The sequence below is a fragment of the Primulina huaijiensis genome, chromosome 2 (assembly GCF_012295235.1).
Source record: "Primulina huaijiensis isolate GDHJ02 chromosome 2, ASM1229523v2, whole genome shotgun sequence".
NCBI classification, from domain to species: domain Eukaryota; kingdom Viridiplantae; phylum Streptophyta; class Magnoliopsida; order Lamiales; family Gesneriaceae; genus Primulina; species Primulina huaijiensis.
In genome coordinates this window covers 6909006-6932075 of record NC_133307.1, presented here as the reverse complement: position 1 = coordinate 6932075, position 23070 = coordinate 6909006, and the positions used below count along the sequence as shown (strand labels likewise).

Below are 23070 nucleotides of genomic sequence, written 5' to 3'. Positions count from 1 at the left end.
GCTCTTCCTTGGAGTCAAAGTTCGCATTCTTCTATTGGAGAGTTGCTAGGATAAACTTTCTCTCAGATAGCATACTGTCCAACCTCTCTTTCTGTGCTTTGAAATCTCCCACTTGAATCAACTTCTCCGAACAAGTGAGGCTTGAATCCTGAAAAAGTTGAAAACATTGAAAGCATATTATTTAAGATATCATGTCATGGGTGTTGCAAGGTGTTGCTCATCAAAAACTCAATCAAACATATTCACAAATACCTTGAGTGCAACTTGAAGATGTGACATATTCTACAATGTTTTGTGATGGAGGATTGAGAAAAATGGAGAAATATACCTACCTTGAGAAAGTGTGGCTTGATGCGAAGGAGGATCGGTTGTGAGAATAGTGAAGAGTTTGAGGATTTTTGGGGTAAGAAGACAGAGAAGAAGTGTGGGAGGAAACACACTGTTTTTTTTTTTCCTTTCTCTTTTCTTTCTTGTTTTTTTCCTCTCCCCCGCCCCATCCTATATATCGTATTAGCACTTGGGCCCAACTTTTAAATGGGCTAATACATTAGAATTATTAAATATAGCCAAATTAGCCCTGCGACAAATTGGCTACGGGGGGCAATTGTTGTGTCCAAAAAAAATATTACTTGAAGCCCATGAGCAGTAGCCCAAAAGGAAAGCCCAGGAGAATAGCGGTTGGCCCAGGAAAAAGCACGATGCACCATTACACGACGTGGAAATCATGGAGAGATCGTGGAATGTGGCTGAAACTCCCCCGTGGAGGGTGACAAAAGCATAAGGAATAATCAGAAAAAAGATCAACAAACACATCCAACAAAGCAGCAGCTAGGGGTGTTCATTATTCGGATATAACCAAAAAAACCGACCGAATTTTGTAATTCGGTTTTTTTGAATCGGTTTTTTGGTTTTTCGGTTCGGTTTTGGATTTAGTTTTTGAAATATTCGGTTTTCCGGTTCGGTTTCAGTTTTTATCTATTGAAAACCGAAATAACAGAACTGGCCGTATTTTATGTTGTATTATTATTTAGTCCCTAGTGTTTCCAGCTTTTATAGATTTTAGTCCAAAACTTTTAGTATTTATAATATAATTTTTTCCATATCTAACATTTAAAAAACTCGGCCGGCCCTAGCAGTAGCTATTCTTATGCACATAAAATCAGCGCTTTCTTCCTCTTCTCTTGAGTCTTGACTGTGTTGTTCGTTGTTCGTTGATTTTCAGTTTTCAGGTACTTTTTATGATTTCTCAAATTTTTATGTTTCTTTTTTTTGGGATGGTGAAGTGAATGATCTTCCTTGTGTGTGTTGGTTGTACGTTCTGGGTTTGAGCCCTTCTGTGTATGTACAAGAACAGTGTACCATGATCCAAAATGTAGGTGTATGTTTGTCAAGATTTGTAGTTTGGGTGTTTTTTTTTCGGTGGGCATGTAGTTTTACTGAATCGAAGTACGAAGCACCATTCACATGGGGATACGAAGACAAATTTCGAACTTGGGATTAATTTTCTTAGCCCATTTTTATTAATAGCTCAGGAACGAGAGAGTGAGGGCAAACCAAATTCAATTATCCGTTACCTCATCCTTTGAAAAAAGAGAAAAACCACCCCACTGTCTATGATATGATCCCTCAAAGAAGTCTGGGTGGTTAAATTTTTTTTTTTTGGACCTCTTTTTGATTCGGTGCTTATATTAGGGTTTAAGAGTGAATAAAGTAAATAACATTTTCCATGTATAGAGATCTTTGATAATTTAATTAAATACTTCTTTTACCTTTGTTGGATTTTTTCATTTGTTCTTATTTTAATCTTCATATTATGTTTATTGTATTAATAGATGGCTGAAATTGATAGTACACTCGGTGAAAGTAGAAATTCAAATAACGAGCCACCTATTGCATCTTCTGCAAAAACCACTGAAGATTCAAAGAAGAGAAAAACCGTAAAGCCTAGATCAATTGTGTGGGAATATTTTGAAAGGGATGTTGATTGTGATGGGAATAAAAGAGCAAGGTGTCTTTATTGTAGTTCAAACTATGCTGCTGATTCAAATGCCAATAGAACATCTTCTTTAAATAATCATCTGAGAAAGTGTACGCAAAATCCTCATAATGCTGGGACTAAAAAAGCCAAATTAAGATTTCAAGAAAATTCAAAAGATAGTGAAAATTCAGTTAATATTTGGAGATTTGATCAAGAAGCATATAGAAAATCATTAGCTCAGATGATAATTATGGACGAACAACCTTTTAGTCTTGTTGAAAGAAAAGGGTTCAAGCATTTTATTAATTTAATACAACTTCTATTTCAAATTCCTTCCCGTGCTACAATAACGAGAGATTGCTTTGAACTTTTCTTGGAAGAAAAGAAAAAACTTAAGTTTTTTTTTAAAGACACACATCAAAGAGTTTGTCTCACAACAGATACATGGACTTCAATATAGCGAATCAATTATATGTGTCTCACAGCTCATTTTATTGATAAAGATTGGAAACTGCACAAGAAGATCTCGAATTTTTGTCCAATTAGTAGTCATAAAGGTGATGATATGGCAATTGCAATCACTAAGTGTTTGATTGATTGGGGTTTGGACAAAGTGTTCACTGTTACAGTTGATAATGGTAGTTCAAATGATACGACAGTGAAAGAACTTTCAAAACAATTTAGCAAATGGGGAACTAATTTCATGGATGGTAGTCACCTTTATGTTAGATGTGTTGCTCACATAATCAATCTTATTGTTCAAGATGGATTGAAAGAAGTTGGTGATTCTGTGAAACGTGTGAGACAAGCTTTGAGATACATTAGGCAAACTCCTGCAAGGATGAAACGATTCAAAGATTGTTGTGAAATTGAAAAAATAGAGAGTAACAAATCATTGTGTTTGAATGTCCCTACTAGGTGGAATTCGACCTATTTGATGTTGAATACAGCACAAGAATTTGAGAATGCCTTTGTGAGATATGGGTTTCTTGATCCTGGATTGTTGGATAATCTTCTTAATCACACTTGTGAAGATGGAAATATTGTGGGTGCTTTTGTTAATGATGACTGGAAGAAAATAAGACACATGGTAAAGTTTCTTGAAACTTTTTACGAACTTACCTTAAGAGTATCGGGGTCATCATATGTTACTTCAAATGTTCACTTTCATGAAATTGGTGAAGTTGCTTGTATTTTTAAAATGTTAGTGGATAGTGATGATACTGATTTGAGTTGTATGGCGGAGAAGATGAAAGCTAAATTTGAAAAGTATTGGAGCGCTCCAGAAAAGATGAATAAGATGATTTTTGTTGCTTGTGTGTTAGATCCTCGTTTCAAATTTGAGTATGTTGCTTTTGTTCTTTTGAGTATGTATGGAGAAGAGAAAGGAGGAAAAATGAGAGATGATCTAAAGCTCTATGTGATATCTTTATATGATGAGTATCGAATGAGAACTTCAAAAGAATCTCAATCTGAATCATCGGCTTCAGCTAGTAAAACAATTGACAATGAAATGTCAAGTTCTGGAAGCGCATAAAAAAACCTTAATTCAACAAGAATACTTGAGGCACAGAGCCATGTGTGGAATTATGGGTGCTAAGTCAGAGTTGGACAAATATCTTGGTGAAGAAATAGAGCCTGGAAATGAAAATTTTGATATCTTGCTTTGGTGGAAAGTTAACAAGCCTAGATTTCCTTTTCTTGCTGAAATGGCTCGTAATGTGTTAGCAATTCCTATTTCTACTGCGGCGTCAGAAAGTGCATTTAGTACTGGAGGACGTGTGCTTGATCCATTTAGGAGTTCGTTAACTCCTAAATTAGTGCAAGCTCTTATTTGTGTACACGACTGGATTCGTAATGAATCTTTACATATTACAGTAGAAGAAGACTTGGATAAGCTCAAGAAATTTGAAGATGGTAAAAGTTACAAATTTTTTTATATTAATGTGACAAATATTGTATTTTTTAGATGATAAAAATAATTTTTTTTCCAGATTTGGCCAACTTGGGAAGAGGTGTTCCTTGTATGACTGACATATAATTGCATCTATCAATCAGGTATGATAAACTAATTTGTATTAAATTTTTGTATTAAGATTAGGAATTTATGATTTATAGACTTACATATTTGATTGTTGATTTAATAATTAGTGGGATGATTAACATTTGGGCGTTTTTTTTTTTTTTTGAAGATGTTGCATTGATTTAATATGGCATCTACTACTTGGATCACCTCCCTTTCTTCCTTCAGAATTGCGACACCATCATCAAGCATTATCTTCAGTAGCTTTTTTCCTTCATATTTTTTTACTTTATTGCTATGATTTGAATTTTGAATATATGTGTTTATGAATCTAAATTAAATGTTTGAAAAAATTTATGTTTTTTTCACTTTATGATATATTATTAATTAAACCGAACAAACCGAACTGTATAAGTCGGCCCATTATATTACCAAATCGAAATTGAACCGAATTACAATTGTTAGGTTTCGGATTACATAATTCAAAAACCGAAAATCGAAAAACCGAACCAAAATTAAATAAATTAAATCGAACCGACCGATGAACACTCCTGGCAGCAGCAGCAAAGCTTCTTCAATTCTCTCAATATTTTATCTGCATATTTTCCAATTTCTAGCATTCTAGTTTCTTTAGATTTTGGCATATTCCTCCAACTTTCTTATAAAAAATATCGTTTATGTTAATAACAACGTAATTAAATTTGATGTTGTTCATGGATTTTCTCTACAATTTCATTATATTTCTCAGTTTATATTTTTCGCTTTGAAGCCATTTCGAAGGAGTTAGAACTTACAACCGAATCGAGACCTACAACGTTTGACAAAGAAGTCGGATTATTTCACAACTTTGGCACGATCATGTGCCTAGCACGCCCCGCAATTTTCGTGAGAAACAATACCTTTAGTTAATTTTTCACTTGGCACCAACTACTCCGGTGTTAGCGGACGTAGCTTTTGTTGTAAATCCCTACGTACGTTCTTAAAGTCTCCTTTCTTCAATCTCCTATTCAGTTCCACGACCGGATTACTTGTTTCTCTTCTAACTTGCACTAGAAAATTAGAAGATATTTTGCGTAGAGATAGAACACGAAGAAGAAATCGACTCAATACTAAAAGTCGAATTTTTCTTGAAAAAATTTGAATTTTGAGAGCAACACCCGAAATAGGGGAAGAGCCAATGTATATATTCAAAATACTTTCGGATGCAATTTTCTAAATAAGAATAAAAAATCCTTATTATTTTTTTCTCTGATCTTTGATTTACTTAATTAATTACATTAATTAAGTTAATTAAAGATTCCAAAAAATGCATCCCATATCATGGCAAATCTCGATGCGTATATTTTTTAGAATATCATGCAATATTATTTTTCTTTGTGTGTAAGTTTTTTAAAATTATGGTATCAAGAATATTTTCATATTACATAAATCAATACCATATTTTATAAAAATTTAATGGGCTATATTTTTACTCTATTAAAATATAATTTGATTATTAAAGCTCATTTGAACTTTAATAAATTAGCATGATGGGATTATAATGTTACAAGCCCATGATTCATGCTCTCATTACATTAATCTCATCATAATTCCGATCGGTGATCAAATATCATCGATGTGACAATTTCAAATTTTTCGTTATTATGATGCACACTTTAGTTTTGAGATCACTAATGTCTAAATAAGGCAGGTGCACTTCCTTTGACTGTCTTTAGCAGTCAAGCTCTCAAAATTTCTATAAGCTTTTATAAACTTTATTTATAAGCTTATCGATTGATCATATCAAACTTATTTCTTATAAATTCAACTAATTGAATTCATGATCTCAACGGGAACAAGTAAACCAGTGCTTGTGTGACCCTCAATAGTTCAGGGATACAGCTAGCCTCACAACTCTTTGTGATTCAGGACAATTTCTTTTATTCGGGCTTACCCTAATTTGCCCACATTCCATGAACCAACTTTTGATAATGAGAATGTCAGAAACCATTTTCTGATTAAACCCATCGAATCATGGTAAGAGCGTCTAGTAGCATCGTCCCATGATTCCCTAGTTATCACTGATAGTGCCTGCAAGAACCAGTCGGTTATTATTAACGTACAATACGGTCCCTTCATCTCATATATCTCGATCGAGTCTGCAATCATTGATTCATCGAGGGTTGCATATTACTTCGATACCTATGTTATACCATCATGAAATATTCATAGTGTCATCGCATGCACAACTAGAGAACTCCTTCCCTAATGTACATCTCACACTTTGGTCAGAGATTTCATGCACTATTATTTCGTTAGATCACATAGGATATCCATACCCGTAGGTGAGCGGTGAATCCCCGACTACAATGCACTGGCTCCTACACATTTCGCTGTTGCACCCAACCTCGCCACTTTGTGACCCTCGCGGAGTTGGCAAACGAGTCAAACACAATCCTAGTATGCAGAGTCTCAATGTTGTCCCGGGTCGTAAGGACTAATCATGTACAATCACAGCCACAGACTTTTCCTCTCGATGAATGATAACCACTTGGAAAGTCCGATGGAGGGTTGTTTGGTACAATCATCATATGATTGCCCATCTGGATGATTGGACATCTCTATGCCCTTACCATAAAACAAGGTACACAATATCACAGATGCTAGTCTCAAGCTCAAGCAACTTTTATCTTTGTTTTAGGCGGCTGAATCGATAAGGAATGAATTTAAAATATACAGTGTTTAAAAATGAGTTTCAAGTTAGAATTTCGATTCATTTGTATTAAAATATAATCAAGGACTTTATCTATGTTGATTGAATGGGTATACAAATAAATTAAAATGAAACCATAAAAAGTTAAATTATATTAAAATAAAGATTGTTTATTACACTTGAGTCAATAAATTATCTAGCCAACCGTTGGCTTGCAGGGCATCTACTCTAACATCAAATTCTAGATGATAACGGCAATTTAGCAAAGAAAACTGTTGTATCTACTTCCAAGCGGCACGAAAATAGTTCCAATGGTCAAAGTAATCATAAAATAGCTACAAATGGACCAGTGTCAAAGTGGAGTAGCTATGATAGGATGAAGCTTGTTCGAGGAAGCCGCCCTCCTGAAACTTAAGAACACAGAGGAAGCAGAGAAGGGAATAGAGAAGAGAATGGTTTAGAATTTTTTTATTAATATCCTCCTTGCCCTCAATCATGAGCGTACAAAGCTATTTATACCTTGATACCAACTACCCACTCCTTATAACTCTTTGCTATTCTATTATTCACATATGCCAATGCACTTTACACCTCAATAGTTATTTGCATAACTATCACTTATTTATTTGCACTACATAATCCACCAATTTTGTTGGAAAACTTTTTATTCTTCTATTTCTGGTTGTATCAAGCTACATAACTAAAGAAGATGACACTGACTTTTCAGATTAGAGGGAGTCGAAACTCGAGTGATCGGATATAGGTAGTCGATGAAGATGGAAGTCCAAATTGAATTCTTGGAGGGGACACTTTTGCATGTTTTAAGTTCCTTGATTGCTACTTTCTGACTATTAGCATTATGATATAGTGCAGCTGTATACATGATTTTATCAAGTCGTGCTGAATCCCGGTTCTTGAACTGTGATTATGGCTACATCTTGCCATCTTTGTGTACGGATTAAGTAGGCTTTGTTAAGATCATGTTAAGCTGATCGAAGACACTGTCAACCCAAATGTTTTGATTAATAACTGTTGGTGATCTCTGTGGTATTTTTATTTTTGTACAATATTTCGAAAACTTTGATGTTGAATAATAAAAATAATTTATTTTACAAAAAATTTAATTACATTAGATTGCATATCATGTGTCGGTATTGGAAATTCTTTTGGGAAGTGTTCGACCTTTTATAATGTAAGTAGGATAAGATATTTCAGATTTTTTCATGTAGAAGGTTGGAGCATACTTTTATTTTTTGTTTTATTTTGACAAATTGTCATGCAACTTTTTGTTTTTTTCCTGAAGCACCATGTACTTTACATGTCAAAAATAATATTTATTAAAAATTCAGGAAAAATATAATATAAACCCAAAATAATAATTTTTCAATAGTATGAGCTAAGATGAAACAAAATTTAATGGGGTTGTTTTAATTTAAAAAACTGTTGACAAATGTTATAGTATTTTTATCCGGTGTGCTTTCGTATGGATTTATGCTATGCATCAACAAAAAGAATTTCAAATTTTTCAAGTTTCAATTTTGAAACATAATAAATTTGATATATTTATTGAAAATCAAACCTCGAATACTTTAGTCTAAATGCAATCTCTTTTCATTTAACCACATTTGTTAACGGAAGCCTGCGATATAGATAAGCATTTTTAGGATCTGCCACCTTGATCACTGGAATATTAGAATATATTGTCTCCATCCGAGATATCATGTCTGGCAGACAGACTAATACTTCGAGGATTTGTTTTCCATACCACCGGACAGATTGGATTACGTTAAACAACTATGAACAAAAATTTGTGCCACTAAGAACAGGAAAGATTGAATCACATATTATTTTTTCTTATGATAGGAGACTATCTAGCTTCGTTCGGAGAACGAATTGTGATAGATTTCAAAGCGTCAAATTAAATTTCTTTCCTTAAACACATCCACCCAAATACAACCAAGCAAAAATCGTCAAATTAAATTCCTTAATCCATCCATCCAAAATCAACCCAAAGTAAAATTCAGCCTAAAGATGGTGTTTGATTTAGCATATTAATCATCCTCCGCCACAGGCATAATATCGAACGCGCGTACCAAAATAAAAATAATTATAAAAAAAAACACCATTCACCAAATTTTTACAATGGCAAAATCAAAATTTGGACCATAGTTTAAAAAACACGCAAACGATAAATTATCATCAAGTGTAGTGTAGCTTCCCACCCAAGATGGATCTCTTATTCAGACATTCCAGTGAAATTATCAGCAAAACTGAAGCACAAAAAAACCGGGCACAAGCAATACCGACACGAGCCTCCACCTCCACGGGTAGCTCGGAATGGCTCAGAGTATCTTGAAGAAGTAAAACTCCGTAGTTTGAAGAATTATTCGACCAGGTATCTGCGTTGTCCTCAGTTTTTCTTCATGAGATACATAATCCTCAGTTACAGTCAAGTGACAAGGAGCGATCCCCCATACAGTTCCTTTCCAATGGGTACGAGTAAAGAACTCATGGTATCTTGAAAAGTTTTTTCAATTTGAAGAGTAATCTTTTCTCCTCAACGGACAAGTCTTCCTGTGCATATTCAATTGAGCAACAAAAGAAGTGTTATAATTTAACCTTTTAACTTCTAACACATAAGCAAGCTTTTCAAAATAAGAGGATATGCCTCATTCTCCAAGGATCATGTACTTGTCAGCCAAAACAAATAGTCATGGAGTAAGTAAGTAGAAATATGCATTAAAATCCCATAATTCACTAACCGCATAATGTTCTTTCAGCGCATCAAGGGAGTTTCTTGAGATTTTGCTCACAAGCTCATCTTCAATCTCAAAATGCCGGCCAAACATCTTCTGCTGCTCCTCAGAGTTACTACCGATTATCTGTGCAAAGAAAACTGTCACTTCCACAAAAAAAGCATAGTGAAAAAGTCGATACTTGAGTCAAACATTCCATATCATATAAAGGTATGCAGTATGGAACATCTTAAAAAACAGCAAATACATTAAGTTAATGCCACAGTTTCACAATCAATTTAAATGACCTAATTATTCGAACAAAAAGAAAACCACAGATCAAGGTCCCCAGAAAATCAAATCTAGCAGGAAATTAAATCTCAAACCTTAATGGCCACTTTCTGGCCTTTCTTGGCATAATCAACGGGCTTGTGATTATTCTCAATTGAAGCTATACGGCCAATATCAATAAATTCCCTCTGAGGAACACACAGTGGAGTTCCAATCTGCATAAATTCAATTCAAAACAAATTATGATCCCAACAAATATAGAGAAAAAAAGTACAACAGACAAATCTATCAAGATCAATGCAAATATATATAAAGTATACACACTCGAAGAGATACTTCCCACCAAACAATTCTCCCTCCCTCGTAAATGTATAGCTTGTTTAGATTTGCATGTTAGTGAGACGATTTTCTACCAAAAATGAATGCTTTAACAATAAAAACTAAGGGAAAGGCAGTAAATGGAAAACTTGAATGAAAAATCTGTTGCTAACTTTTCTTCTACACTGCGAACTCTCCAGATCATTCTCAGTTCACAATGGAGAACCACCATCATGAAAATCAATTTAATATCCACTTTGTACCATGACCACGTTAATCATTTTCAATCGCATGTGCCTGGTTTGATTCCATTAAGAGCATTTACTTAATTTCAAACAGAGCACTAGGACACTAGAGATGATGAGCACATATCTATATCACAGTTCTTTAGGACGCAAGACGCACTAAAACACTAAGGTAGCCTCGAGCCTGAGGCGCAAGACAAAACGTACGCTTTATCGAAGTAAAGTGCATTTGACATAAATTTTAAAATTCAATATATATAAAGTGATTTATTATAATAATATTACATATATTAAATATTTTTCACAAAAATAACAAACATTATAAATAAAAATTTACTAATAGATAATATAGCGTAAATCAGAATCAGAAAAAAAGCTTTTAACCATCTGAAATTCATTAGTAAATAATCAATTCCTAATATATAAAAAATTTCAAATATTTAAATCATCAAATTCCTCTTCACTGTCAACTAGATCATCATCATCATCATCTCCCAAAACGAGTCATGAGAATAGAAAAAATTAGACTAAAAATTTGCATAGAGGATTACAATATCATCTAAATCATCAAATTCATCATCATCCCCCTCAACTATATCATCATCATAGGGGGAAGATTACCGTAAATGTTTGCATGGAGGACTACTGAACTTTCTATAAAAAAAGTCTTGCATGTGAGTGACAATAGGTTTTTTTTATCATTAAATAGACATGATCTTTCCTAATTGGGCTTCAAAATTGGTTGAACTCGAGTTAATTTTTATTTACCTACAAAATATCAGTCCACTTCTTTCAAATACATGCTTCTGCACCTCTCGAATGCCTCGCGCCCTGGCAGAGGCGCACGCATTAAGCACGCTTATTTCAACTTTTAATAACTATGATCCATATGATGCTTGAAATAAGAATAGTTTGATGATCTACCTTCGCAATGCCTTCAAGGACATCAACCCCTAAGACAATGGGATCCTTCTTATTGAACACACAGTTGGGTATTATCTTGAGAACACAGGGAAAAACTGCTTCTTCAGCAGCTTCTTTCTTCTTTTCCTCCTTAAGATTATCTATATAGGCCTTAAATTGATCAAATAAGTGGTAAATAATGTCAGCAATGAATATTTTCACACCAAGTTCATCAGCCAGTTCCCGAGCTTCTGGTGTCACTTTAACATCAAAGGCCAGTATAGTTCCATACTCTTTTTTCTTCTCCAGCATAACACTTGACTTCATCACATCTTTTTTGTGTACCGGGCCTATGCTTATACCACTGACAGGTATGTTGACAACAGGAGTCTTCAAGAACTCCAATAATGCTTCTAATGACCCAAGAGTAGATGCTTGAACATAAACTCCCTCACCACTTTTATCGATCCTACTCATCACTGACTTCATATCCTCCATAGCTTGCTCTTTGATGTCATCCAAATCATCGCCAGGCCCCACAACGTACAGACTGGTGCCTGCAATGGCATGCTCAAGGCCCTATAAGGCAAAACAAGAAATAGAGGTACAGGTTATCAGCAGCAGTCCAACTTAAACGCTTGAACATGCACAATTGCCAAGTGAGTGCCAAATTATTTCAGCACTTCATAACATATTAGAATATATAATTTCACCATTAATCACATTATTTACTAAATTACAAACAAATCGCCAATTCAAAAAATTTCTGAGAACATAAATTACGTAGTTGAATAATTTCATCACTTAATCCCGAGAAATCATGAACTGCAAAATCACAAGCACACTTCAAAAATATTGAGTAAATTACAATCAATTTAAGAACATAAAATTCCTCTCAACCACATAAATCTACAAACATCAAGAACTTCATAGCTGTGTGTCAGAATTTTTCAGCAACAAGCAGAAGAATGAATAATTTAAAAAACGATTGAAGTATGGTATGAGCGCAAATAAAGGAACGGGAAGGAGGAGAAAAACAGGATAGAACAAGGCTAGGAATGACTCCACAAAGGCAAAACTTGTATGCATGTCTTGTGTCTGTTTATGAGACACATATGGAGGTTACCCTATGGAAGGTTTACGCCTAGCCATAAGAAAGACAGAAAGATGCAAGGATTGCACATTGATGCTCAAGAACATGGGTGCATACTTTGCATGCCTTGACTACCAGGATTCTTTGTTTGCTGGGTAAAAAGAAAATTAATCTAACAGTGGATGACACACCAACATAGAGGTCGGGTTTTCAGATTACCAAGTAACAAAATGAGGGGCTGCTATAAAATCCAGCACACTCAGTATGCCATAGTAGTGATTCAATAAAGATGATATGGAGTCCCAAAAAATAGAGTCCATAAATCGAAGTTCAAATCAGTTTCCAAAGAGTACAACCAGAACATGGCATCCTACAAAAACAATTTTAGGTATTAACGTCAATGTCTTTATTTGCACCCAAAAGAACTTATCAGCAAACCTTGCCATTTTTCAACCTATCTGAACATTATGATCCTTGCAACTTTTGACCAAGTTACCTGTGCAGTGATCTTTATACCCTGGGCAGCCTTGATTTCTCTATGATGTAAATAAGTTCCCTGGATTTAAACAATGACAAAACTGTGAGGTTTCATCCAATATATCGAGCCTAATCTTAATGAAAGTAAGTCAATGGAAACAATCACTTTTGGATCTACGTTTCAATCACAGCATGCTGACAATATAAAATATGATCAAAGAAATATGCTTCAATCTCCAAATAAAAAAATGATCCTACAGCATCAAAATGACAACACAGTAACAGTACTTTTAAAACGAAGACCAAAATATAATTGGGAAAAAAATTCTTCCACGAACTTCCAAAAAATTCTTGTTCTAACACTCAATATGAAAATGTTTGAACTCTCTTTCACATCTACCACCAAATTCAATAACAGTAAGAACATGAGAGAATTAATGGGTAAGAATAAGAAAGATGCATAAAATGCTGGAAATTCATATAAGCTCCTAGTCATACTCCAGACAAAAGGAAACACCTACATTTCACAATCTAAACACGGATGACTTGTAACAGCTGTGCTCACTGCTAACACAACACGCAAAATTCTTTGATTCACACAAGCAGTCGTCACTAAAACTAAGTCACTAGTGGGAATGACCATAAAAAAACAGGGTTAGACCTGAGGTAATTAGTGAATAACAGTGATGGATTATAGAACTTCGCCCTCCACCAAAAAAAATATCAGCACCATCTATATTATTCAACTAAAGTACTAAACTACATGGTTATAAAAAAAATCGGACATTTGAACCCTGTTCAACACGGATATCACTAAAGAGGATTAAAGAAAAACCTTTATCCTCTAAATCATATCATTTGAGGTTTTATTCAATTTTAATTCTAATTCTTATCTTGAACATCCATATCCACCTTGGGGCACATATGTTCGTTCTATTCCAAGGTTTTAAATTTCAAGCAAGCTACATATCCAAATCCGAGCCTATATTACCATTCATATTTGGTTAACCAAAGCTCGTGTAGTCCATCACTCATTGCCAAGACCAAATCATCAGTTGTTTTATCAATGATCTCCAAGAACGAAGGGTAACAAATAACACTCCTGATCATACCTTGTCAACAAGGTGTAGCCACCTCACATAGTAGAATTAGTGATATCTCATAATTACTAATAAAAGTCTGGAGGACCAAATGGATTTGTATCTATTTCAAGTGTTCGCATATTTGCTAAGTCAACAAACATTGCAGGTGGAAGAGAATATGATTTGAAGGAAGAAAGTAGCTTAAACCAAATAACAAAGACTGCTCTCAGGTAAAAAACACTGTATAATCAAGAAATCTTCACCTTGACTCGGAGCTCCTTCATCGGGTGGGGTGTCAATAATGCTCTAATTGAAGTAACAATAGGCCCCTAAAAATATCGTAAATGAGTGTGAATATTGCGACAAAGGATCCAAAAATAAAAATAAACTTGAAATTCATACCTGTAAGCCACAAACAACAATTTGGTCCCCCTCATGAAGTACCCCATTTACCAACACCACATCAATAGTTGTTCCATGCCCTTCAATCACTTTAACCTCCAAAACAGTACACTGCCACACAGAAGGATGTAAGTAACACTGCCTCACAATCGGACAATATTTCTCACAATCAGGGAAAATAAAAGGAAACAAACCTGCACTTCATCGCTAAATGTCAACCTTTCGACCATTGTCTTCTGGGTCCATTGAACCAGTAGTAACAATAAATCAGGGATGCCTTCACCACTTTTATAACCAGAATCACAAACATGAGAAGGTTATATTGACAGTCTACAAAAAAGACAACCGAAAATACCAAACCAGCTACAAAAACTAATAAAGTTCTTATGAATCACAAACCTTATAGCACTAGTGGGAACAATGCTGAAAGTTTCTCCCATTTCTTTGTTTTTGTAATATAACTCTGTGTTAAGCCCTTGCTCTTTTAACTGTGTGATAACCTAAACAGAAAAAAAAATGTATGTCAGCAAAACCATTCTGAAGATTACACAAAACATAAAAGATCAAGATAACCTGAGTGAGCCTCATATTAAACTCAATTTGAACATCTCTTGACTGTTGCTTCATTGCCTTCATAATTGGCGCATTGGGACATGTTTTCCAACCATATAGCCTGTCCACCTGCAAGGGCGTAAGGAGGAGTCACGGAAATAAAGAACCACCAAATATTGATATAGAAAACTTGCAAGGGAAAGGTTACGAATTACAATCCCACTCACTTTATTCAAGGCGACAATGAATTCAGTATTTCTCATCTTCAGAAGATTGAGAGATTCAATGGTCTGAGGTTCCAAGCCATGCATTATGTCAACAACCAAAATTGCAATATCACATAATCCTGATCCTCGAGAACGCAAATTAGTAAAAGATTCATGTCCCGGGGTATCAATAACTAACAGACCCGGGACATTAAGCTTCGCATCAGCTTTTAGTTCCCTAGTTCTCTCACGAATGTTGTCAGCAGGAAAATAGGTTGCACCAATTTGCTGAGTAATCCCACCAGCCTCACCCTCTTGGACATTAGTACCTCTTATGCAATCTAGCAATTTTGTTTTGCCCGTATCAACATGGCCCATAATACAACATATTGGTGAACGGAGATTTTGTCTGTTCTGTACAGGTGCATCATCCGATTTTGGAGTTTCCTCTTTAACAAGAACTTTTTTTATCTTGTTGGAATTAGCAGCAATTTTGTTGTTGTTTTTGTCTGCATCCGCAGCCTCAGAATCCTTCCTTGTAACTTCCACATTATTGGATCTACGTGGCATAGTCAAGGCAACTTTCTCCGACAATCCAACTGACTTGGTTGCGACAGAAGGCAGCTCAACATCCTGAGCCGCAGTCCTTGCACTCTTTATCTCCTTTTTTACCAAAGGCTGAGGCTCTGAGTCGACTTCTTCATCAGCAAATGCACTTTTACCTGAAAACTTAAGATCTGCATCATCCCAACTTTTAGCATCCCACTCAGCATCATCTTCATCGTCTTCTTCTTCCTCCTCTTCCATTCCATTTTCTTCAAGTACATCAGTAGCCTCTACATTATCCTTAGCACTCAATACTTCAGCTTCCTCAATGTTATCAGCTTCCACAGAATCCACCTCAGATGCAATTTCTTGCTGGATCCCCATTGTGTCTGTGCTCTCAACCACTGCAGGGGCTGCTCCATTAGATTGTGGCAGTGCCTTTGATTTTTTCTTCTGATAGAGGGGTCGCTTGGGTGGTGCTCCGGTATTGTCACCAGGTAACTGCAAGCCCCCAGCATTTGCAAGTATTTGCTTCCTCATTGCTTCCAATCTTCGAGCTTCTTCCTTTTGTTTTCCAGTTAAAAGCTTTCCTTCTAATTTTTTCTTTAGAAGCTTCTCCTTTTCTTTTTCCTTTTTTAAGCGTTTTTTCTCTTCAGCTAACCGTTCCAATTCTTCTAATCGACGTCGTTCCTCTTCTTCTTTCCTTAATCGTTCCTCTTCTTCGCGTTTTTTCTGCTCTTCAGCTTCCTTAAGTCTAGCAAGTTTCTCTTGCATCTCCCGGACTTGCTTCGAAACTTTCTTGTCAGCTACTTTGCTTTTCATATCAATTTTAGTTTCTTCCTGCTTTTCTTCAGTTGCAAGTGAAGCTGCCGCTGCCTTTTTCTCCTTTTCTTTTTCTTTCTTCTTTTTCTTTTTCTTAGAAGTTGCTGACTCCATAGGTTCTTCTTCTTCAGCTTCTTTATCCCCAGCAACCTCTTCTAACTGAGACTGGTTCTGTACCTTCTCCACTGGTGGAGGTGCAATAGGAGCTGAAGTAAGAGTTGGGACAGTTTTTGACACTGGAGGTGCCTCACCAAGTTCAGCTAAAATCTTGTCAAGGTCTTCTTCTTCCTGAACAGCTTTCCCACCCTTTTTCTTCTTCTTTTTGTTTTTCGAAATTTCTGGCACACCTTCGTTTAACTGCTTTTGATTTTTCAAATCATCAGATTCTTTACTGAAAGCATCTGCAGTTGGTTGATTGGGTTCCAGGACATGAGAGGATGCATCCCCATTTCCAATCTCATTTGCGCTATTGAAACTGGTATTCTTCTTCTTAGAAGACTTTTTCTTACCTGAGAATTTAATCGCCAATACATCTTCCTCTTGATCATCATCGCCACCTCGAACCAGATGATCCCCTAGTTCTGAAACTGCTGTATCCTCTTCATTTTCAACGTCAAGCACTGCTGCCGTAAATGAATTTCCAAAAGACTTCTTTGAACCCTTCGATGACTTTTTCTTCTTCTTACCTGCAAAACTAATACCTAGGTCATCCTCGTCATCCTCTTTAAAACTCAAGTCTTCCATCTCATCCTCCCCATCAAGAGCATCAAAACCAGCTGCAGAAGAGGCATTGCCACTGCTCTTCTTACTCTTAGAAGGCTTCTTCTTCCCAGGCAAAGAAATCATCGCCGCATCATCATCAGTCACAGTCTGTTCTTCATCTTCATCACTAAGTGCATCAAAGACCGATGACCTAAACCCAGTTCCACCACCAATCCTTTTAATATTAGATTGCTTCTTCTTCCCAGTAAAGGTGGTAACATCCTCGCTGTCTTCATCATTCTTCGATTCAGCATCACCCTCATTCTCATCTTCTCCTAATAACCCAAAATTCGAATTGCTAAATATGCTATTACTTCCGTTCTTACCTTTGGTCTTCTTCTTACCAACAAATTTTATATCATCCTCTTCATCAACTTTATCATCATGCACTTCCTCATCCTCGTCCTTTAGATCCCTTTTATTTGAACCTCCCTTTTTCCCCTTCTTTCTATTACCAGCAGGTGCCACTTTCTCTTCTGGAACGACAGCTTCCTCTGATAATTCAGTCCCAATTGAGTACTCATCGTCGTCAATCAAAAATGCCTTCTTCTTCGACTCGCCTGTGCCACCTCCGATGGCACTGCTCTCCTCGTCACGAGCAGTTGGCTTCTTTCTCACCATCGGTATTATCCGTGTGATATTGACTAATAAACTATCTCCCCGGTTAACCGAAATTCCTACAAAACCCCAGCAACAATTCAACACACAAAGAAGAAAATCAATTGGTGAAAACATTCACAAGAATCATACTTCACGGAAATAAATCAATTCAAATCAAATAATACGAAATGTATATCGCACGCAAAAAAGAAAAAAAAATTGCTGACAGAATTTGATACCTATCAAATAGGAATCGAAACGCTCGCCCGGATTGTGCCGAAAAAAATATATGAAGCGCAGATTCAGAGGGGGGAAAAGAGAGCTTTTGTTTTGGGAGTATTAAGTCTTTAAACGCGTGGATGATGATACGATCGCCGATGGAGTTAGGGTTGAGAAACTCGTGAGATAGGAGTTGAATTGAGTCGGTAGGGTTATCATGCAGGGTGGGGGCTTATATAGAAAATCGGCTAATTTTTATCAAATTACAAATCACCATTGTTCGTTGCTTGCTTAAATTATTTTTTAAAATAATAGAGTTTTGTGAAATTTATGGATTTTTATTGATTTTTATAAAATTTCATAGAATTACAAAACATGAATTTTTATAGATTTTTTTTTCAAGATTTTTGTAAACTTTTGTAAATTTTTTCATAGAATTACGTGAATTTTATAATTTATAATTGTGACTTATTTTTTATTAATTTATTTTAAATAATTATTGGACATAGATAACCTCTTCAATTTTAAATTATTTTTTATTTATGAATGTAAATGAATTTTACTTTCTTAAAAGTTAAATCAATTTAATTTATAGAAACAACAAATTAACTATCCAATCTATTTAAATCAAAATTTTTATTCTTTATGTCAATTCAACATATTAATGAACAATATTTTATGAGTTCATAATAAAATTTTATTAAAGGAACAATCAAAATAATGAGTAGTATTTTATAATAAAAAATCTAATCATTATTGACGATTTGATCAACATCGCTCCACATCACATTGGCTATTGTATCATTTCATGCATTAGCATTTGGTCGTTGTTATTCTTGAGTATCAAATACCTTATCAAAGTTGTCATCTTCATAAACTTTTGTCGATGAAGACAATTGAGCTTCATTATCAGGTTCAATTTGAAATTCATCACATCGACACTCTTTTTGAAGAAAATTGTGTAATACAACACAAGCCAATACAAGCAATGTTTGGGTCGTATATGGAAATTGACGAGTTATCTTGAATATTTTGAACCGTGATTTAAATATACCAAATGTCCGCTCAATAGCATTCCAATTTTTTGTTGGTATAGTACACGCAATATGACAATCGTCTCTCAAAATACGGATTTCGGCTTGTGATAGTAGCACTCACAAGTTCCACAATCTGAAAATCATATAAACTCTATTTCTATTTTAAGGAAGAAAAAGACTCTTAACATTTATGTAAATGTATTTCAAAATTTGAAAAAAAATCTTGTTTAATAAACCTTGAAGTTGTATTTAATGTATTCAATCTACTGGGACATGTTGCTTAATTAAAGGTGATGTCCACTCATCCAAGAATCATATGAATTAATCAGGGGACACCATTTGGATGAAAAACTCTCTAGAATGAACACAATTGTTCATGAACTAGCACGCCGGGCATTGGGGAGGTCAAATATGTCCGCCCCAGCCCGCTGCGCTGCCTTTTGTGGCTGTCCCAGCGAGCCAGGCGCGCTAGGGTGTCCATAAAGGCCACCCTAGCGCAAGCCTTGCTGCCTGAATTTTTCCTGGCAGCACTTTGGGGACGTAAATGGGCGGTCCTTTTGGGCGCCCGACGCATCCTATGCGCGTTCAGAGCTTGGGTTAGCATCAAACTGTTGATGACTACCAGATTAATGGTATCAAACGACGACTAATATTGGTCCCACATCTTTCATGTTTCATTGGGTCGCTTTGTTATATATTACATTTTACTAGAAGTGCTCTTTTTTGTTTCTTTTTTCTGTCGGGCATACTAAATAAGCTATAATCGATGATACTTTTTTTTTTTATCCCTTTTCTGCTTGAAGGTCACCGTGGTCAAATATATACCACCCCCCATAGAAGATGGGCCTTATCCATCTCCTGATTTGAGGAAACTTGAAATTGAAGCAAAGGACATCTTTGCTGTCTATCGTGACCAGTGAGGTCCTTCACTTACCGCGTGCTTTTCTTGAACGAGTTTGATAGGAATATGATCGCCTTACTGATCTGAAGCCTCAGACAAGCCTTCAATTTAGACTTATTCCTTTTTGCACGATGAAGCATTGTACATTATAATTGGAATGACTTAACTGACCAAATAATCGATAGGTATTATGAAAGTGGTATTTCATCAGTGTATATCTGGGAAGATGAAAACATTAAAAAAAGCTATGTTTCTCTCCACAAGTCACAACTTGTTTTAGACAACGATCTCTTTCTTCCCGTTTTCTTATTTTGCAACTGCATTTTTCCTGGTGAAGATGGATCAAAAGCTGCGCATAGTGGAAGAGGTTATCTACAAGGAGGTTGGGATGCCATACATGTTCTTGAGGTGCGTTTTGTGTCACAAAAGACCAGAAATAGGGGACCTTAAACATGAAGAATGAGTATCTCCTTTGTCCTCTTCCTGATTTATGTTCATTTTTTCTACAATTTAGGTTGGACCTGAAGAGGAAGGGAATGCTCGTTACTGTTTGACGAGCATTGTGATGCTTTCAGCGACCACGAACAATAACTCTTCGGGCTCATTCAGTTTGTCGGGCTCAATTAGAGGACATGTAGATTGTAATTTACCTCAATTAGTGTTGGAAATTTAAAGTAAATTTAAAGATTGAATAAAAATTATGTCTCATGAATGTGGGAGTGTCTTTTGGCTTTCCACATTATTGAGTTAATTGAAGAGTTTTGACTCTTCATATTCTTGAGTTAATGGGAAGATTAATTGAGTTAATTAATCTTGCATGACTCTTGGTGTGCATTTTGGGGCTTATAAATAGTGGAGTTCATTTCCTCATTTCAAACACATGAAAATCTTTTCTCTTTCAAGCATTCTCTTGCATTTCATATTGTTAGATTTCCATTTGGCCTCCGTTAAATCTCGGTGATAAAGTAAAGGTACGTTTTCAGTTCGTCGTAGTAGTGTCTCGTGCTAAGTCACTACTGGTTGTTCCGTTGTATCCTGAGAAACAGACGTCCAAGACGATCCTCGAAGCACATACAGGAGGGGACGAATCTGTTCTAAGGAAACTGTACATGCTACAGGCCTCGGTTTGGTTTTGCTTTCTTTTATATGATAGTCATACTGTAAACATTACACTTGTTTCGGTTATTGTTTTATCTCTACAGGTTCGTTTCTACGCTATTGTTGTTAGCAATTTTTCTAACAAACTTAAAACAGATTACTCATTATGTGGTTTGTTTCAGATATGGCTACTGAAACCAACGTGCAAAGGGAAACTGATTATGTTGTCCCTACTGTGGCTCAAGTTGTCCCTAATGTTACCCCACGTGCTGCTGCGGTTGTTGTCCCAGCCAGTCATGGTGAAAAGCCTGAAAAGTTCACTGGTGCGGACTTCAAAAGGTGACAGCAGAAGATGCTGTTTTACTTGACGATGTTAAACCTGGCTAGATTCCTCTCTGAGGATGCTCCTAAACTCCAAGAGGGTGAGGGAGATGTTGAATCTGTTAGTGTGGTGGAGGCATGGAATCATTCTGATTTCTTATGCTGAAACTATGTACTAAACGGATTGGTCGATTCGCTCTACAACGTGTTTTGCGAAAAGAAAACGGCTAAAGAGCTGTGGGAATCCCTTGACAGAAAGTACAAAACCGAGGATGCCGGGGCCAAGAAGTTTCTTGTTGGCCGCTTTCTGGACTTTAAAATGGTGGATTCAAAGCCGGTTATCAGTCAAGTTCAAGAACTCCAAGTGATTCTTCATGAGATTCACAGTGAGGGAATGACTTTGAGCGAATCATTCCAAGTGGCTGCTATTGTTGAGAAGCTACCACCAGCTTGGAAGGATTTCAAAAAATTACTTGAAGCACAAGCGAAAGGAGATGAATGTTGAAGAGCTCATTGTTCGACTTCGTATCGAGGAAGACAACAAGAGTTTGGAAAGACGATTGTTTTCTCTTATTACTGCTAAAGCAAATGTTGTTGAGCATGGTCAAAGATCGAAAAAGAGAACCGTTGCCTCCTCCAAAAGGTTGAACCTGGGACCCAAGGGAGGCATTTCGAAGAAAAAGTTTTCTGGGAAATGCTACAACTGTGATGGTATGGGTCACAAGGCCTCTGAGTGTAAGAAGTCGAAGAGAAACCGAGAGGCGAATGTGGTAGAGAACATTGCTCAGGAGGTTTCGAACATGAATCTCCGTGTTGTAATATCAGAGGTTAACCTGGTGGGATCTAACCCAAGGGAGTGGTGGATCGACACTGGTGCCACTCGCCATGTTTGCTCCGACAAGGAGATGTTTGCTACTCTTGAGGAATCTATGAATGGGAAAAAGCTGTTCATGGGAAATTCCGCCACTTCTGATATCAAGGGTCAAGGAAACGTTGTCCTAAAGATGACATCTGGAAAAGAACTGACGTTGAACAATGTGCTGTATGTCCCTGACATCCGCAAGAACTTGGTGTCTGGGTCGCTTCTTAACCAGCATGGTTTTCGCATTGTCTTCGAGTCAGATAAGGTGGTTTTGTCGAAAAGTGGAATGTTTGTTGGCAAAAGTTATGTTTGTAATGGGTTATTTAAACTCAATGTTATGGCTGTTAAGCCCGTGATGAATAAAGATAAAAGTTTTGCTTACTTGCTTGAGTATTCTTGTTTATGACATGGTAGACTTGGACACGTTAATTACGATACAATTCGTAGATTAATTAACATGAAAAACATTCCTGCATTCCAAATTGATAAACAACACAAATGTGAAACTTGTGTTGAAGCAAAACTAACCAGATCATCTTTTCGATCTATTGAAAGAAATAGCGAACCACTTGATCTAATTCACATTGATATATGTGATTTAAAATGTGTACAAACTCGTGGTGGAAATAAATACTTCATTACTTTTGTTGACGATAGCACAAAATTTTGTTATATGTATCTCCTCAAAAGTAAGGATGAAGTTATTGACAAATTTGTCCAATATAAGAGTGAAGTTGAAAACCAACTTAGCAAGAAAATTAAGGTGCTAAGAAATGATTGTGGAGGTGAATATGAATCACCATTTGCTGAATTTTGTGCTCAACACGGTATCAAACACGAAAGAACTGCACCTTATTCTCCTCAGCAAAATGGTATTGCAGAGAGAAGGAATCGTACCTTAAAAG

The 23070-nt window shown here is 36.0% G+C and overlaps 2 protein-coding genes across 2 annotated transcripts; one reads left to right on the top strand and one right to left on the bottom strand.

Annotated features, from left to right (window-relative positions):
• Window positions 1-1122: 1122 nt before the first annotated feature.
• LOC140959233 (zinc finger BED domain-containing protein RICESLEEPER 2-like) lies at window positions 1123-4037 on the top strand. Its single transcript, XM_073417102.1, has 3 exons — window positions 1123-1229; window positions 1833-3895; window positions 3973-4037. Exon 2 carries the CDS (start codon window positions 2451-2453, stop codon window positions 3513-3515), a length of 1065 nt encoding a protein of 354 aa, XP_073273203.1. The 5' UTR covers window positions 1123-1229; window positions 1833-2450; the 3' UTR covers window positions 3516-3895; window positions 3973-4037.
• A 4612-nt stretch (window positions 4038-8649) lies between these two features.
• On the bottom strand, window positions 8650-18178 carry LOC140966106 (uncharacterized). The gene is made up of 12 exons (XM_073426447.1): window positions 17967-18178; window positions 15019-17804; window positions 14813-14920; window positions 14639-14739; window positions 14434-14524; window positions 14240-14350; window positions 14101-14166; window positions 12775-12834; window positions 11207-11764; window positions 9815-9934; window positions 9456-9575; window positions 8650-9267 (listed from the first exon to the last, which is right to left on the bottom strand). The coding sequence occupies exons 2-12, from the start codon at window positions 17746-17748 to the stop codon at window positions 9202-9204; spliced, it is 4131 nt and encodes a 1376-aa protein (XP_073282548.1). The 5' UTR covers window positions 17749-17804; window positions 17967-18178; the 3' UTR covers window positions 8650-9201.
• Between the last annotated feature and the right edge of the window lie 4892 nt (window positions 18179-23070).